This window comes from Falco biarmicus, chromosome 14, assembly GCF_023638135.1.
Source record: "Falco biarmicus isolate bFalBia1 chromosome 14, bFalBia1.pri, whole genome shotgun sequence".
NCBI classification, from domain to species: Eukaryota; Metazoa; Chordata; class Aves; order Falconiformes; family Falconidae; genus Falco; species Falco biarmicus.
Genome location: NC_079301.1, coordinates 19,968,370 through 19,985,867, shown reverse-complemented (window position 1 = coordinate 19,985,867; position 17,498 = coordinate 19,968,370). Strand labels below are relative to the sequence as shown.

The 17,498-nt window shown below is 42.7% G+C and overlaps 1 protein-coding gene across 4 annotated transcripts in view; it reads right to left on the bottom strand.

Annotated features, from left to right (window-relative positions):
* PAK3 (p21 (RAC1) activated kinase 3) overlaps positions 1 to 17,498 on the bottom strand; it is a 198,821-nt gene that overhangs the window by 18,190 nt on the left and 163,133 nt on the right. For all 4 annotated transcript variants that reach the window (XM_056359511.1, XM_056359514.1, XM_056359512.1 and 1 more), the window contains exons 3-7: positions 13,480 to 13,580; positions 8,583 to 8,736; positions 6,973 to 7,010; positions 4,302 to 4,430; positions 3,154 to 3,316 (exon numbers count right to left, since the gene is read on the bottom strand). In XM_056359511.1, coding sequence (XP_056215486.1) covers positions 3,154 to 3,316; positions 4,302 to 4,430; positions 6,973 to 7,010; positions 8,583 to 8,736; positions 13,480 to 13,580 — 585 coding nt within the window. The remainder of the gene's footprint in view (positions 1 to 3,153; positions 3,317 to 4,301; positions 4,431 to 6,972; positions 7,011 to 8,582; positions 8,737 to 13,479; positions 13,581 to 17,498) is intronic.

Genomic DNA, 17,498 nt, shown 5'->3' with positions numbered 1-17,498 from the left:
GGCATCCTGCCTGCCAGCATGGCAAGAAAACGGGGCATCAACACCATCTGGTACACTCCCTGCTACAACAACGTTGCTGGCCTTGGCAAGATCGCTAACGGGAGCTGCAGGAGAAGAGGTTTCCTTCGCCCCACAGTACACACACACCCCCCCCCCCCCAGACTCCAGTGCCCACTGCTGATGGCAGTGCGAGCGCCTGCCTGCTGGCTGAGGATGCTACAGTCTCGAGTAGCCTGAAGCTGTCCTGCCCTGCTGTGCCAGCCTGCAAGGGTTACAGTAACTGGACTGTCTGAGTCTGAGCCAAGGACATAATGCTTTCATGACCTGGTTAACTTTTCATAGTTTCGTCTCAATGAAACACATCCCGTAAGACAAAGCTTTCATTTTGCTTCTCTGTAGCGGGTCTCCACTAAAAGATAACTCTTCAGTCAAGAAGAACATGACCGGAGGACTCCGGGACTCCTTTTTAACTGACTGGAAGAAGGGATGCGAGACGAGAAAGCATACCCCCTTGCTCACACTGCTGAGCTTAACCGTCCCCCAGACAGGGATCCCCCTGAGACTCTGCAGTACCACACCAAACGCGGCCGTAATCCTGCTCTGGGCTGGGTAACAGGGAAAACGCTGTGCCGTCGGTGTCTGGCTAGGTGCTATTTTCAGCCAGTTAATGGAACCATGTATCTATCACAACAGATATCAGAAGTTCATAGAAGTTCAGAAGAAAAAGACTGCGTAATAAATATTTTGAAAAAGATTCTTCCCAATTTGGCAGAGATTTTGCAGTTCAGATTTCTGGAGTTTTCCCTCAAAACATGAGTAGCTGTTTTCACAAGTTTGTGTTTGAGGCTGGTTTCCTGTGCTTAAGCCAATGCACATCAAATATGACAGCACTAAAATCAACAAAGTCACTGGTACGTGCCTCCAGTTCAGAGAGGCACTCCCTACTCCAGACAGAAGATAAACCTATCAGCAATTTGATGTCTTTAAGCACTTTCCTTTATTGAGTCCTAAATTAAGTGGCTAAGAAAGCAGAACTGGGCCACTTCTGTTTTGTAATTACAGTGGAACATATTCGTGATTTCATTACAGACAGAATTTTGTTTGATCTTATCTCAATATTACAGGCTTTACTCCCTAGTAAAACTTGCAATGAAAGTGGCTCTAAAAAACCCCAAGTTATTTCAAACCAAAAAGAATTATGAAAGCAATCTAAAATAAAAGAGGGCAGAGGACATCTTCCAAAAGTAGCATAAAATCACTTGTGGGGGAAGTAGGCAAGATGGAGACGTCATACAAGTTAAAACAAAACAAAACAGTAAAAAAACAACCACGACATTCTTAAATATAATTACCCCAGGTCTATAACAAAAAAGCATCATCCCCTGTTTTCACATAGCTTCAAGAAAGCACAAAAAGATTTTCACTGTCCACATCACAATTTGCCCAAGGCAGACCTTCAGACCTTGCTCACTTGGTATCAAATTCTTAAGAAAGAAAAAGCATGAAAGCATGTAATATTTCAAAGATATTACACACAATAACTCAAGGGCTCAGCCCTCCATCTGGCATACGCAGAAGCGTGAAGGAACGACACGTGTACGTACGTTCACGTATGCAGGGTACCTACCGATCTCACGGCGAAAGCCTGCCTCAAACATTTAGCCTCAGCTGAAGAAGCTACAATTCCTCCCTTTACAGGCTTACATACCTGCAGGTAACTAACTGCCTGCTCTGGAGTTTATTTCAGTGTGCTCTCAGCTAAAGCTACTGAACTTACCCCTTGGACAGACCCTAACGCCACTGGCATACAGCTCCTTATAGTTCTGTCAACCTGCTGAGGGTGCAAAAAACTCTACACAGGCAGCTGAAATCTCTCAGCTAAGGAAGGCTTGAGCCTCTGCAGTCACACCAGCCATCAGTGGCGGGGCAGGTACGACAAAAAGGTTGGTGTAGCACAAGAATGAGCACCGACAACCACTGTGAAGAAGCCACAGGCAGACTGCACCCCTTCACAAACAGCTGCCCCATTAAAGACGGACCATTATTGACTTTGAGATCAAACACAAGGAAGTGTAGATCAATCCACTTTCTGTCCTAACAGTTAATGGTAGACACAGAGTAAACTTCACTATGTTATGAACCTAACAATTGATTATCTGAGAACACAGCACTGCCAGCTACTACATGCCAGAAGCAGATTAAACTGGTTGTACCGCAGCACCACAAGGACTTGGTGTGTTATCCTAGAGTATGATCTGCACGGGGGGTTGGGGCCAAATGTTTCTAATAGTATTAACTGGCTGGGAAGCAGCTATGACAAAGTGCCACGTGTCTGAGGAATATACAGGGAATGTGCTGGAGGCTGGCTCCTGAGAAATGCTTGCAGTGCAGTTTTATGCTAAGACAAAAAAAGAGAGAAAAAAAAAGGATTGTTATAAAATTGCCTGTTTTTTTGTTGAAGGGGAGGACACACTGAAAACACCTCTTCCTCTCTATCCATGGTGTCAACTGATGTTTCTTCAAAGGAGTTCTCTCTGACAAAAATGTAGACTTCTAACAAAAACTAACTCAAATATATTAGCAAAACTATTAGTAGTAACAACAATCATAAAATTGGCACCAATACAATATTTGAGGCAGGAGAGCTCCTTCAGGCTGAAGGCAACAGCGTAGTGCTGTAGATGTCTACTGGTAAAAAACCAAACCAAAATCAAACAAAAACAACAACAAAAAACCCAACTGAAAAAAAACAACCAAAACTCGAACACATTTCTGGAAAATAATTTGGTTCTGATGACTGGTGAGAAAGTCAGGAGTGTGAAGAGAATTTAGTAACCCTAATACTCTGTTCAATTTGTCCATCGGCACACAGGAGTTCACTAGGTCATTCACTAGGTCACGGCCTTCTGCTCAACCAGAAACAATCTCTGCTCTTGCCTTCAGCACAGAAGGAAGCTCAGGCACATCCACCCCGGTCACAGCTGCCCTCAGAGGCAGGAGGAATACCCCAAGCGTGCTCTCGCTCCCACAGTAACACTTTGTGTAGGGAGTCGTCAGTGACTGCCACTAAAGAGAGGACGACCACTTGGTACGTATAATCCCGAGGCACGCATGCGGTACTGCTTTATCACACAAGAAATGCAGAAAACATACTCAGTTTCTCTAGGATCTCCTCATCTGTCATCTTGGATTTTTTTCGCTGCCGGTCTGTGTTTCTGTACAAAGTGTTCGTGTTCGAGTTCTCAGGTTGAGGAGTGGTGGCTTCTTTAGCTGGTGCTGGTGCAGCGGCAGGTTCAATTACAGAGCGTGTGTAGATCTGTGACAAGAAATTATTTTGTGTCAGAAAGGTGCTTTGCAGAGATGCCCCTGAGATCCTATCACAAATGCAAAGCCTTAGGAAGATGCTGTCTGCCACATCCAGGGCTCTTAAAATGTTTGTGTTTGCTGTCCACTTCTCAAATGACGCAGGCAAAAATGAAAGCTAGTTTTACACAAGTTCACAGCCACTGTCATTTTCAATTTTCATTAATTTTCTGAAAGATGACTGAAACAATGAATTTACTGCGTTCTAAGGACACAGAAATAGATCTGGCCAGGGCCAGGGCCCCAGAGCCTTGTTCCTTGATGCTCATGTGTTTTCAGGGGTAACAAAATGACTCTTCAGTTGGTACGTGTCTGAATAGAAGCAGGGAGCATTTCCCTCTTCTGATCACGACTGCTGAACTGCCTTCTCACCAGTGTCCCAGCCTTCAGGGAGTGGCCACTAGGAACCGTGTTCCAGTCCTTCAGGCACCTTCTCTTTACAACACCTAGCTGCGTGGGGTTCTTCCCACCAAACTCCACTCATGTAAAAGTTGAAGGTGTAGTCTAAGCTCTTCTCCTAGCTCCTTACACAGTCTGTGGAGAGGGACAGGTACCTCCCAGGGAACAGTTTCTCCTACGTATCCTGCGAGGGCATGAACTGTGTCTGATGACCACTCTCTCCACTGATGACAGAGAGCTTACACAGATACTTCAGACACAGTTGTTCACTTTTACACCGGTGGCATTAAAAGACACAATGCTATTTCTTACCTGATACTAAGACAAACTCATGGTCCCTATTAGAATCACAGGAAACTCCTAGCTCAATGTGAAAGTTCAAACCAGATTTTTCTGCTGTCAGTGGCTTGGGTGAAACACTATGTCATGGTAGGACTCCAACCCTCAGCCTTCATCCCCAAATGGCGAGTGCTGCCCGACTAAGAAACATGCAGCTCTGAACGACATCAAATACAGCGCTAACCGAAGCTGGGACTTACTGATTTTGTATGTTCAGGCCGAGGCGCAATTACAGGTGGAGGTTCATTGTCATCTTCCTCTTCATCGTCTTCATCCTCTTCCTCAGAAACAGAGGGAGCTAGCGGGGGTTCTGATGCTGTTTTTGTGCTCTGTGGACAGACAGTAGCTTGAGTGACAGTCACCATTCCAGCATTTGGGAGGTTCGATAATCACCCACAACTTTAGTCTGCTTAGACATCAGAAACCGATCAAGATGTGCCTACAGTCCTACGAGCCTCAGTTCTAATTCACACACAGCACAACACAATTTAAAGGTTACAAATTACCACGCTGTTTTGTTAATTCATCTTGGCGTATTTCATTTTTGCTAAAAACAACTAAATCATTCCCATGCTTAGTCAATTTCTAATTTCACAAAACGTAATACTTGAATATATCACTAGAAATCACATCTAGTTGCTGGTTAATTGCTTTGGCATTGTGTCTACAGAAATGGTAACAGTTAATTAAGCTAACAGGTGTCTACTGGCTAGGTTAATTAACACACTTCGAAGTGCAAAGCCTCCTTCATCGTCTTGCTGGGAATTTGATTTTGGAGAGAAAGGCTATTTGTTTCTTTACTGTTTTACCCGCGGAATAATCATATTGCCCGCTTCCACCACACTGAATTTGCCTGTTTAGCAGCATCTTTTTCAGCACCATCCTCTTTACCTAATCGTCAGTGAACACATTGAGCTTTTCACGGTTTGCCTGTTCTTACCACAACGGTACCGCAGAGCGAGCGCAGCCCTCAGCAGCGAGGTTCAGCCTGCCGACCTGCCCGGAGCTGCCAGGCAGGCATCCTGACTGCTCCCCCAGGCTCCCGTTACTGGCAGCAGAAAATAAAAGCCACTGCCAGGGTGCAGTCAACCTTCAGGCAGACTGCAAATACAGGGCCGGCAAGGGAAGCCTGGCTGATCAGTTGTCTACATGCAAATTGAAGTCTACAGCGCAGATATTTAAAGTTAGGTGCATCGATACCCGCCCCCCCAGTCCCAGAGGCTACTCAAAGCAGGGGGTTCTATCATGTCACAGATTTGCTGGGGAAACAAAAAATAAATGAAAAGGTGTCTTGTAAAGTGTTTGCTGCTTTAAAGCTAGCTACAAGCCATTTGGAGAACTGAAGCAAATCAAAGGCGCTATTCTACATATTCACATCTCATTTGCATTACCTTTTAAAGATAACGCAAAAATGGCACCAACTTGGTCCAGGGAGACCTAATCTTCACGCCTGTGTGTTACTGTATGGATGGCTGTGTCAGTGCCTTAAGTCACCTGTACTTGAACACACTGTCATATACACACACGCAGAGTCTGGCATTTTCTCTGAGGCTCCGTTCCATTGCCCAGCTTTTAAAGGTAGATGGTGACAGGCTACTGATCCAGCCAAAGCAGGGAACGATACATCAGACACCCTAAACACCAGTTAAAGGGCCAACTCTGCCAAGCAAGGGGTGCCCTAATGGGAAGGTGAATGTTACTTTGTCAGACATTACGTCAGATGCTTTCTATGCATCATTAGCACCTTGCTTACATGTGGCCAGAAGATGATTAAGGGAAAAATAACCAAGGGAATAATCACACTTCTGTTATGTCCAATTCTTGTAACTGTCTTTTCCATTGGGCTCCCAGCTTGGTCTGACAGCATTAAATTGTGCAGCTAGAACATATACAATGTAATGTTATTTAACACAAGACTCCCATTAAGGAGCAAAATGAAATTAAAGTCATTCCAATGACTACTTGATCCTGTCAAGAGTTGTTTTCCCTGTGCTATAACATTCAAGCAGCATCCTCTGAGTCGGTAACTTTTGAAAGCCGACATCTTGACTGTCTCACCACCTATGTCTGCCAGAACAAAATACCACAGTAGCTGCCGATGTGTCCATACCCACTGGAAAAACTATTGGGAAGACTTACTGCACTCTGGCGAACCCCAAACTTCCTTTTAAAGATTTTATTAAAGATAATGAAAGTGCATCAATTGAAAATCTGAAGTGTGAATATTCAAAGATGATTTCCATTTCATTATACACAGCCCTTGCTGTGCAATCACAAACCTAAAATTAAGTTGCTTAACACTTGAAAATAAAGGCCAAACCCCCATTCAGTCATTTTCTATTTAATGCATTAACATTAACACTAATAAACCTGGTCAACATTAATGACGCTGTCATGACTACATCTCTGGGATTGCTATGGCAATCCAGTATTAATTAGAGTGGATGATTATTTAAAACTTTCTTTCAATGGTTCCAGTGAGTTACATATCAATTATAACCTTATTTATATTCAGCTACATATTCAGCTGTACTAATGATAAATGGTAAAATTTAATAGGAGGAGATTCTTAGTTGTTAAAACTAAATTAAAATGGGCTAATTAGACAGTACTGCATATTGTTGCGAATTATGTATCACCATGGCTAAGAACAGCAAGCAATCTTCTGTCTGCAAAACCAGACTTTCACCTATCTAAGAGTCCTTAAACAGAAAATTAGAAAACAGTCAGTGATTCCTTTTCCACTGCAAAGACACTAAAACGTACTTTCTCTCTGCCTACAAGGCTGGCACTCTATCCTAAAAGGCAAAGCTCAAGCTTGCTCCACAATTCTTACACACTATGCAAGGAAAAGGTTACTTTCACACTCACCGAAGGATGGCCTTCTATGTATCCACGGGCGCTTTTATCTGCAATGTGCAAGGGAAAATTAACCAGATGCTGTTACAAAACTGCCTGTTGTGGGGAATCCCACAGAACAAGTAAATCCAAACAGATAGCATTTTTTTTTTTTCACAACACCCCTCCAGCAGCAACAGGTATTTTACATAGCAAGCAAGATAACAGGACAATATACTAAGTTATTCGTCTACAGTTTCTTGTGCCTATTTTTTTGCCCTGTTTTGCCAGTAAACAAAACAAATAGAAACTTGGTCATGAAAATGCAAATTGTTCTGTAAAAGTCAATAGTTCTGTTCTGCCCAAGAGCTAAAGCAGCTTTTTTTTTTTTTTTTTAAAAAAAAAGAAAAATAAATTGCATGCATTGATTCTCTTTAGCTTGCTGAAAATATTTCCCCATAAAAGCTTCCCCCAAACCCCCCTTAGCTGCGGCAGTTCTACTCTGAGAGCACAGTAACAGCTCCTGAGTTCAGGAGCATACATTAACTGTTTTGAATTTTGCATTTCATCACAAAAATAAGTGCTATTTTAGGAAACATTAAGCATCATGTTAGACAGTCAAATCTCTTCATTATGCAATTTAGAAAAAATATGCTTTCTGTCAAAATAAGCATTAGTCAATTCTGGAGATAACTGCACAGGTTTCAGGAGGACTTCTGAGAAGCTGTCCCAGTCTTCATTTTGGAAGTTGTATTAGCTGAACCAGCAACCTGAGGAAATTACAGATCCTACTGCCACATGCTATTACGCGTAGGGAACTGAATCACTGCAGGTTAAACTACAAATGCTGTCCATACCCCATTGGACAGGGACACCCCCTTATTAGCTGAGGCTGCTAACATGAGCTTTACCAAACTAATGGTATCTTAATAGTATTTCTGTTTAAAACAACTCAGTTGTCCAGGAATAGCAAAGGAACACATGGATACAAAGGCCAGATATGCCACACCTAGTAAAAACCTCTACTTACTTCCTAGGTGTCTCACCAGCCTGGCTGTGGAGTCCAGCAAAAGTAAAATAATAGGAAAAATTTGGACAGGAACACCTAAATGAGTCTCTTCCCTGAATGAGTAAGCAGCAGAGACTGCCCTGGATACCCAGCATTCCATCTCATCCTACTGGAGCAACATGTCTTGACATCACAATAGCAGCCATTCCAGAACTGTTTGCGAATTTATGCACAGTAAAAAAAACCAAACAACTTCGCCACCAGTAACATAAAACAACCCTTGAAAATTCTCCTGTATCACAAAGGATCACCAAAAATCCCCATAGTCCATAACCTGTTGCTCAAAGGATCCAAGAGCAACTCACAAAATGCACGAAACAAGTATAGCCTACACCCCACTGTGAACACTGAGAAGGAACACGGATGCAAAGAAAGAAAAAGTAAACATGACCTTCGTTCTAAAAACAACTGACAAAGAAAAGTTGCAGTTTCAATGACATTTAGGGGACAAAAGGAGAAATATAATTCATTTCAGGACTATTCCACAAAGTGGAATTTTTTAAGGTTGCTTCTTGACCGCTTGAATGTTGAACTCTGGCCTGACGCTCCCTTTTGCGCAGTGAGATCTACTTACCTCCTGACGTAAAGCTCATATATTTCTGGTTGTTAACTGTTTCTTTGGAATCATAAAATTTGAGAACATCTAGGACAGCTTGTGGGTTCTTCTTCTGCTCCAGTTTAGTTATGTTGGAGGTCTGTAGTAGCCTGGCCCACTGCTCTGGAATGCCCTGTAGATGTCAAGTGGAAAGAACGCAGATTTAGAATATTTAACAGCTGTGGCCTCACAGATCTTTACCAAGATCCCATGCTACCTGTAAGATTACTTTTCAGAAATTTTGATTGACACCTTACGATTAAAATTAATAGCTTATACGTTAGATGCAATCATTCTCTTCTCTATCAAAATACAGAGCTAAAACCAGGATCCAACTTTAAAAAGAAAAGAAAGTTATGACTGTGATAGGAAAAAAAGTGCATGAAACTCATCTTTAAATCAACTCTGCTCTTCCATGAAATAATGATTTAAGGCTTAGCTTGTTTTCCTGGTGATTCAGTGCAGACATAACAAGACTATTCTAAATTTGTGGACAACACAGTGTATTTTAGGAGCTTTACACTGGATTTTTAATGCTTAATAACACAAAGACATTTTGCTGAAATGATCGCTGCTGTCCGATTGAAAGGTAAACCCCACCCTGATACAATTCATTTTCAGCATACCAGGGAACACTGCGGGGTTAAGAATCTGCATTTAAATTCTCAAAATTGTAACACTGAGTTGTACCACTGCTGCTAAGGATGTCTCCTTTCTTGAGCTCCTGTAGCGCTGTAGGTTCTCTACTGTAAATATGCAGAAACCAGGGACTCCAAAAACAGGCTGAGAGTGCCAAAGCCTTGGATGAATTCTAGGACATCTTATGAGTGAGGGTGGCATTTGAAAATTGATCCAATTGCTGAAAGCCGCAACTCTGCATTGAAATTGTATCGGTGAAAAATTGCTTTAAATATCCAGTATAATTTCCTAAATCTGAAAGCCTGTAATTTTCCCCATTTACTGCACAGCCAACATCTATCAGCGAATTCTAGGGCTTACTGAATGAAAAGCTACACCTGAAGTACATTTACACTTCGCCTTGGTGCCACCCCAATCTAGGTAAACACTTAAATACAGCTTCTGCCTAAGAAGTTCTCCACAAAACAATGTGTGACATGGGCCTCCAAAGTTTAGGATTAATGAAAAAAAAGTGGGATAAGCCAAGCAACAAATCTACTGCACACACATCAACCTGCTGCTGCAGTGCTATGACATCTCAAAGAAGCATTTTGATGCAAGATTCTTTTGGGCCTGTGACGCACCTCTGGGAGCTTCCCTGTGCACATCTGTGAGCCATAGAGATCTGGCTGTAATGGACGTAAATAAAGAAAGAAAAGAAAGTTAAAACAGGATGTGGGACAACTTAGAAGGTGGTAGGAAGAAACCAATGGGCCAAAATGGGGAAGTCCCATCTAAAATGGGAGTTACGAGGTAGATACCAAACAGATTAGGTGGTGGACAGGCTACAGGAAGGCAGGCTTAGGAAAACGGAAAAATCACAACTGTTCCAAAGTTTGGAAGCATCATTCCCCCTCCTCTCTTTTATAAATCAGTTTTTCTTTCCCTCATAAAAATACATTACTGAGGAAAAATTACCCATGATTTCTTTTCTTCATTAAAAAAGAAAAAGTTATAATAGAGAAAGATCCGGGCTTTTGCTATTTGTCTAGTTTTGAAAGCCAGGTTAGCATTTTTGAATGGCTCTACACCAGGTTTTTTCCAATGGTTCTCCAGCCCTGAGATCACAATTGGCCAGTGCCCGAGTCAAAGTGCAGTGGAAAAAGCAGCTGGTCCAACTCGGTTTTCACACTGGGAGGTCGTGTATTGTTGTAACAGAAACAATCTATGTGTGACTGAAAATCAGGCCAATTCTAAAGAAATGCTTGATTCGATTAACAGTGTGCAACTTCTTCACATCTATAGCCAAAACTTTCTCCCACTTGCTAATGTCAGAATCTTGAAACTTTAAAAGTTTGGTGGGTGACCACATTTCCTTCTAGACTAGGGATCAGGAAACTCTTTCAAAAACGCATGCCTTACAAAACGCACTCCCCAAAGCCCTGCAAACCACGCTTCTTCCTCCATTCAGAAAATGCAACTGTTTCTTCAAAATAAATCAACATAAAGCTCTAGCAGCATGCTCCCACCCAACAGTTTCCAACCAATTCCACTTTGAGCTTTAAAAGCCCTACTTCTTAGCGAATGCGGTTGCTCCAAGCACAGTGAAATGGAGATACAACGTATTTCATGAGCAACAACACAGCTTGGTGCTCAAGCCTGAAAGCCGGATACTCAGGAGACCATGCAACTGACTGGAGATGCAACTAACAGCAACCAGGTAATGCATCTGGGGGGTGACTGGGGGTGTCAGAAAATGGCCCAATGCAATGCACATAACCAGTGGAGCAGACGCTACTGGCATGACAACTGTAATAATCTGAAACAAAAAAACCAAACCCCATATATATTTGCACATTTATTGGACATTCCCATGGCACTTCCAAACTTTTGAAAGAGACAGACGGTGTGATCACTAGACAGTGGGAATATTTTTACATGATATGGCAAGTGGCAGTCCCTTCAGCAGGACACACTTACCACATGGCTACCCAGCTGATACGTGGGTTGTATCCAGGTTGGGACAAATCAAACATGCCTCATGTAACGTAACGCATCTAGGGTTAGTTGGGAGCTGATAGCTAGTTCTTAATGGTACAAAAATCCCCTTGCTTTGACATTTCACTCCACTAAGGACTACAGTGTTAAGTCCTACCCTGGCAAGCTGCATGGAGGACGACACCTGTCCCTCTGGTTTGTTTCAAATTGGTTAGCGCCTTCTCAAACCACAGCACTGCACTTCCACACTGTAGGAACAAGTATTATTGTAGAAATATTGTGCAATTGTAAAACAGCAGCCGTCTAATGTCCACTGTTTTGAAAGGGAGAAGGATATTAAGAAAAAATTGTGCTATAGCAATAAAGGTGGACATCTTTAGCCACGCACAATCGTTTTGTTCTATAAAAGTCCAGGACCTGTGCTGCTGGCATCTGACACACACCCCCACAAAAAAATCTCTGATGCTAGAGACTGTTTTGACACACCGGATGATAATAATAACATTCAAATCAATCCAAACCGTGATCTCTGAAGTACTGATAGAGAGTGCTTGTGCTTAGAACTGAAGTGTGTTAACCTCGACATCCCTCCTTTTTGTTCCAGCTGGCAGGGACGTGAAACTAACTGGGATCCTCACCACCAGTTAGTCTACGAGAGACCACGATTGTGACCCATCGCATTTGCATTGAGCCAGAAGGAAAAAGTCTGAAGCACAGGGTAGAAATAAAGGCAGAAGGCTGAAAGGAAGAACAAATATAGAATAAGAACAACTGAACATTCAGTGGGGAGAACAGTGAAATGAAGAAGGAAGGAAAGAAAAGCTAGACAAGAAGAAGGGATGCAAACACAAAAGGGAGAAAACGAAAGCAGAAAGTAACAGAATGTATAATATGATACCAAGGCAAAGAGAATGGCACTGAAGATTAATCTGAACAATAAAGTGACTACAGGGGGTGGGGGTGGGGTGGGGGAAGAGGAAAACCAGGATAGATAGTAGGGAAAACACAATTCTGAAAGCTTTATGTTAAGTTTCTGATGAAAAATGACCACATCCGGGCTTTTAAAACGAGCATTTAATCAAGCCCTAGGGTTTGGCACAGAAATTTTGAAGTAAGATTTTGTAAGCGACATCTATTTTAAAAAGGCTAATTAAGTAATCCACATATTTTCAATGTAGCTGTATTTCCTAATTACTAAGGATAATTCAATTTCACTACTCTTTTGAAGACATGCTTTCATTAAATGTGTGGTTTTTTCTTCTATTGTTATTGTTGTTATTGCTATTGCTACTGTAGCATACAGAAAGTTTCCAGCTTCAAGAAATGTTTCTGAGGAGCAAAGGGAGCAATCAAAGTAGGAAGTGATGAAGAGATCACACTTAGGGCTCACACTCGGAAAATTAACCATCCTTTGCCCAGGCAAATGATTTGTCCCATCCTGTTTGGTGTATGCAGCCAGTCAGTACTAGCACACTTTACCATTTGACACATGGTGATAACACAGTCTGACCACTTAGCTCACAGGGTACTACTGATGGTACAGAGTTGCTAATGCTTCCTCTCACCTCCACAGCTCAACCAAACGTAAGCTTACGGCCATCTTAGAGTTAAGGATTAATGGTTTCAGCACCTAACTAGTAGTCTGAGAGAAAATGCTTTGAAGCCCCCTGCACACTTCAAGGAGCTTCCATCAGACTCATTTTTCTCAACACTTCATACGCTTTGTCATGATATAAGTAGAAAAAGCTGACTACTATTTTATTGATACATAAAGGCTAGGAACTGTCTGGTCACCTAGTCTATGGACGTATCTTGAAGGACACTAAATTAAAATGAATGGACTTCCACAATGCTGCCTCTTTCTGGGTGTCTCCAAGGGCTGTCTGCAGAGCAGCTGGACTTTGCGCTTTGGGTCTGACTGTCCATAGCAAGACATATATTATGTACATGTGTGAGGGTTTTTTATGCTTTTCCAAAGACACTGAATAACCAAGCCCTGTAGCAGCTTGTGGGACTGGTAAAAGCATACACCTACATTCTTCCAAGATTTCATTTTCCACAGACACTCTGCTGACAATCCTTGGAGAAAAAAAAAGCAGCCTGAATCAGAAGTAAAACACCCCAAACCCTAAGCCCAGCAAATAAAAGTCTCTTTCTTCACAGCCTGACTGCTGTCATCTGACGTTTCTGGCAACAGGAGGCTATTTGACCATCAAGAAACTAGAATCTCTGGTAAGCACACAATTCAGCAGTTACTTACTGTGAATTCTCCAGTGACGGCATCAAATCCCACATGAATGGTATGTTCGAAGTCTGAAGGAAGAGATATCTCAGGACGTTCTTTCTCTTTCTTCTTGTTGGCTAGAGGCAAAACGTTAACACGCACTTATTCTCTGCACAGCTTTTCATTCAAAAATTTTCACAGTCAGGTGTTCGCAAAATAGCATTTCAGAAGCAGAAAATCATTAACGCCCATCTTACTTGACAAACAGACACAAACTAATACACCACCAGCCTAACTGTCGAGCCCTGTGGGGGAAGGTCTGGAACATCTAGGTGTCATTTCATTTTGTGTTTCTTCCAATCGAGTGTCACAGCTGTCAAAGCAAGCTGTTCATGAAGTAGCCTTCTTAGGCTATCTCTAACCAGTACGATTGCTATTAGCAGTTCTTTTTTTCGTCACTTTTTCCATATCTAGCAACTGACTCGTGTTTGACTTTGCTCTGTGGGTTCCTGCAGAAGCACCCCAGGACATGCAGGTGCACGCCTGTGTGCATGTGTGTCTTTCCTCCACACACTTTGGACCTAGTGTCAAACTCAGCCAAATCAGAGATAAGTTTCTTAACATAACCAGGTTCCTACAAGTTCCGTGAAAACAGGCTGCTCAGGAGAAGACACCTTTCTGAGTAAAAGGCTGAAGAAGCAGCAGCTCTGTATTAGAAACCACAGAATCTGCACAGCAAAAAATGCCATTGGAAAAGCTTCATCTGAGCTCACAACTAAGACAAATAACCATAACACCCAAACTTCATTAGTTTCCAGGAATTCCTTGGTTTTAAATCACTCCACCAGTACTCACAGAGTGTGGAGTACCTTACTGAAGGACAGACTTGGAGTCAGTCGATCTGCATATGTTTCTTATCTCCCTTGTATTATAACACCTTTTTAAAGTAACATCCCTCGGGTCATCCATCTCCTGTGCTTTTTACTATCAACAAATCTCACTTCAGCCCAGTTTTATTGACCCTGATAAAGAGTGAGTGGAATAAAGGCTGTGAGAAGCTGCCTTCATTCTGGTGCATCAAGAATCCATGTTCAAGCGAGATTTCTCTGAAAAATGGTGACAATAATGCCAATTCTGGACAACTCCCAAACACCCAGATAAACACAGCATAAACCCACATTCAAACATCTCTCTGGCAGGTACCTGAAATATTTGGCTTCCCTGGAGAACCAGCATGCTCCAAGACTAACTACCACATGGTTGAATAATACAGTACAGAGTTATTTATAGCATCTTCTCTAGTGCCAGTGGTACACCTGGAACAGCCCAGAGGGCAACTGCCATTCCACCAAATACATTTGTCATTTCAATGGAAAAATGCTAAATGATTGGAACAGAACAAATGTTACAGTGCCCACGTGCAGTATGCGGAAGTTATTAACGCTAACTCAGGAAATAAGACATGCATAAAGTGCTCATGTAGGATACAAAAAGGTCACACCACGTCACATCTTTAAAGGAAGTGCTCTGCTCCCCAGCATCCCACCTCTCTCTGCTGCCCTTCTCGCCCATTTAATGCGTGTCTGGTTTACATACCCTCACCATGGTCCTGAGCAGGCTGGCTCTATAGACGTGATGTGATGCGACTTCACGCCAGCAGTTGTGAAAAGCCCAGAGATACACAAAAGGTTTATGCTGCGCCTATCACCACGATACTCTGTATCAGGATCTCTAAAGGCCAGCGGATCACCATACATTAACGGGAATATGAAAACGAACACACACGCCATAATTATGCATCAACAGGAGAGAAAGGAGCAGTTTGTTCAGGTCCTGTACTCCCTGCAGCACCAGTGACAGTCATGCTATGCACATCAAAAACAGATGAAGACAAGCCTGCACGTGTCTTATTTCAAAAGCAAGCATCCCCTTCTACCAGTATCAACCAGGATGGAGCTTTGCTGAATTTATCTTCTGGCACATAAGCCTTCTAACATAAAGCACTACTATGCTCACAGACTTTTAATTAACATCTTCCTTTGGTGTTTTAGTATTACGTTTGCCAGCTTCCTAACTTTACCTAGGGGTCTCATCCAAAGGCTGAACCCTGTATCAGCACCCCTCCCGCCCAGGGTCTGTCTTTGCTCACAGATAGCTCCACAAGGCCTCCCTTTGCACATATTTCTTACTCTGCCTCCCAGCCTCCTTTAGTTGGAAGATGTGCTGCTCCTCATAATTATAGTCTAGAGGATTTTGGATGTTTTTAATCCTTTCTCTGCATTGTTGCATTTATCCTCATTAAATAATTCACTGTCACCTTTTGTCTGTACTGCACACCCCTGCACAATGTTAATTGATGAATTATTTTCATTTAGCATTCAGTAAAGATGGCAGCAATATATCAAATACAAATGCAAATGCTCTCCCCCTTCTTTTATCTCTAAGATTATGTTGTTCAGCTTTCAGGATAGATGTTGCCAGTTACAGGATGTCACCCCCGTTCAGCACATATAGCTTTCTATTGCAGACAACAAAACTGGCTTCTCCTACCTCATCGTTTCCAAGCATATGCAGTGAAAATTAGATTTAAAGGATCATCAAACTCAGTTTAAAGCAACAGCCAAATCTAAAAGCAAAATAAGGCATTACAGAAAACATTCTATCAAAAGCAGCACTTGTCCATTTTAGGCCTCTTCTGCTGGAGGACAAGCGTTCCAGCTCATTCCCCAAGATCTGGCACATCTGCTTCAGGGACCTCTGCCTACCAGACTGCAGGTATAAACCTATGGTCCAAATGCTGATAAACTATGAACTAAATACAGAATTAAACATCTTGCAACACCCTTGCCCCTCTCCCGTCTGAAAGCTTTGACACTTCTCCCTGTGCCCTGCAACTCAAATCACTTCTATTTCACATAAGTTGGCAAAATGATATGAAAAGGCACAACTGACTTGAAGCAGCGACTGACTGGATTTGAGGGTTTTATCCTGGACATTCCTATTTGATTTTCTTATAAATGCCCCTCGCAATACACTCCTGCTGCACAGCAGTTAGCCATGAGGGTCACCCACACCACCTCAGCAGCAATTACAGATTAAAAGACTCCAAGGAAAGAGTGTTTGGTCTCACGCAGTCTGCATCACCATCATCATTATTATGTTAACAAAGCAGTTGTTTGGGAGCAAAATGTGACCCAGCTAACTGATAGCTTTTCTCCAAAGAAGAAGGAAGGGTTTGACCTCACGCTTATGCCCTCCTGTTTGCTTGCCTCCTCATCACATTCTGCTCTTTCCTCCATCCCTTCTCCCACTGTCCCTCCCAGCATCCTTCCTGCCCTGCTCCTCCTGTCCTACTGCAGCAGCCTTGTCCTTTTCTTTCTCCTCCATTAATCTTAACCCACTGGGTTTCTCTCCTTCCCTCTTCTCTTGTTTTTCTGTACAGGAGGCAATCAGATGAGTGAAGGTCAGATGCCGCTCCCATCTGCAGCTAAGTTTAGAGCAGCTTCCGTGGAAGTACCATTATTCACCCAGAAATCTTGACAAGGATGTACCCTCTCAAGCTGAAAGGGGCATCGGAGCTGTGGTGGGCCCTCCCCTCACGTTGCTTTAGGTTGAATGCTCTACAGTGCCTTCATGGAGCCACCAGCTCACACACAGTATTAATTTATTTCATAGCACAGCAATTACAGGTGGTTTAATGAAAGAAGAACAAGGCTGTATCAAACCAGAAGGATGCAAGTAATTTCTTTCTGCTCTCAATTCTCCTGAGGTAACAAGCGCTGCTGAAAGGAAACACTAACGCTATGAACTCCACCACAGTTCCCATCACCATCATCAGCTCTGAGGAAGGAAGGCCAATTTCACAGCTTCAGCCTCAGCTATGGGGGAACAGGTTCAGCTCCTTGTTCCACACAGACTGCCCACATGACACCGGAAACGTATGTCAGCTGCCTGCCTTGGCTTCCTGCCCCCAGGAAATGGGGTACTTCATCCCAGAGACAAGGCTGAGAGGAGCTATACCAAGGACAGCCAGGAGGTCAGGTGCTATGGGAAGG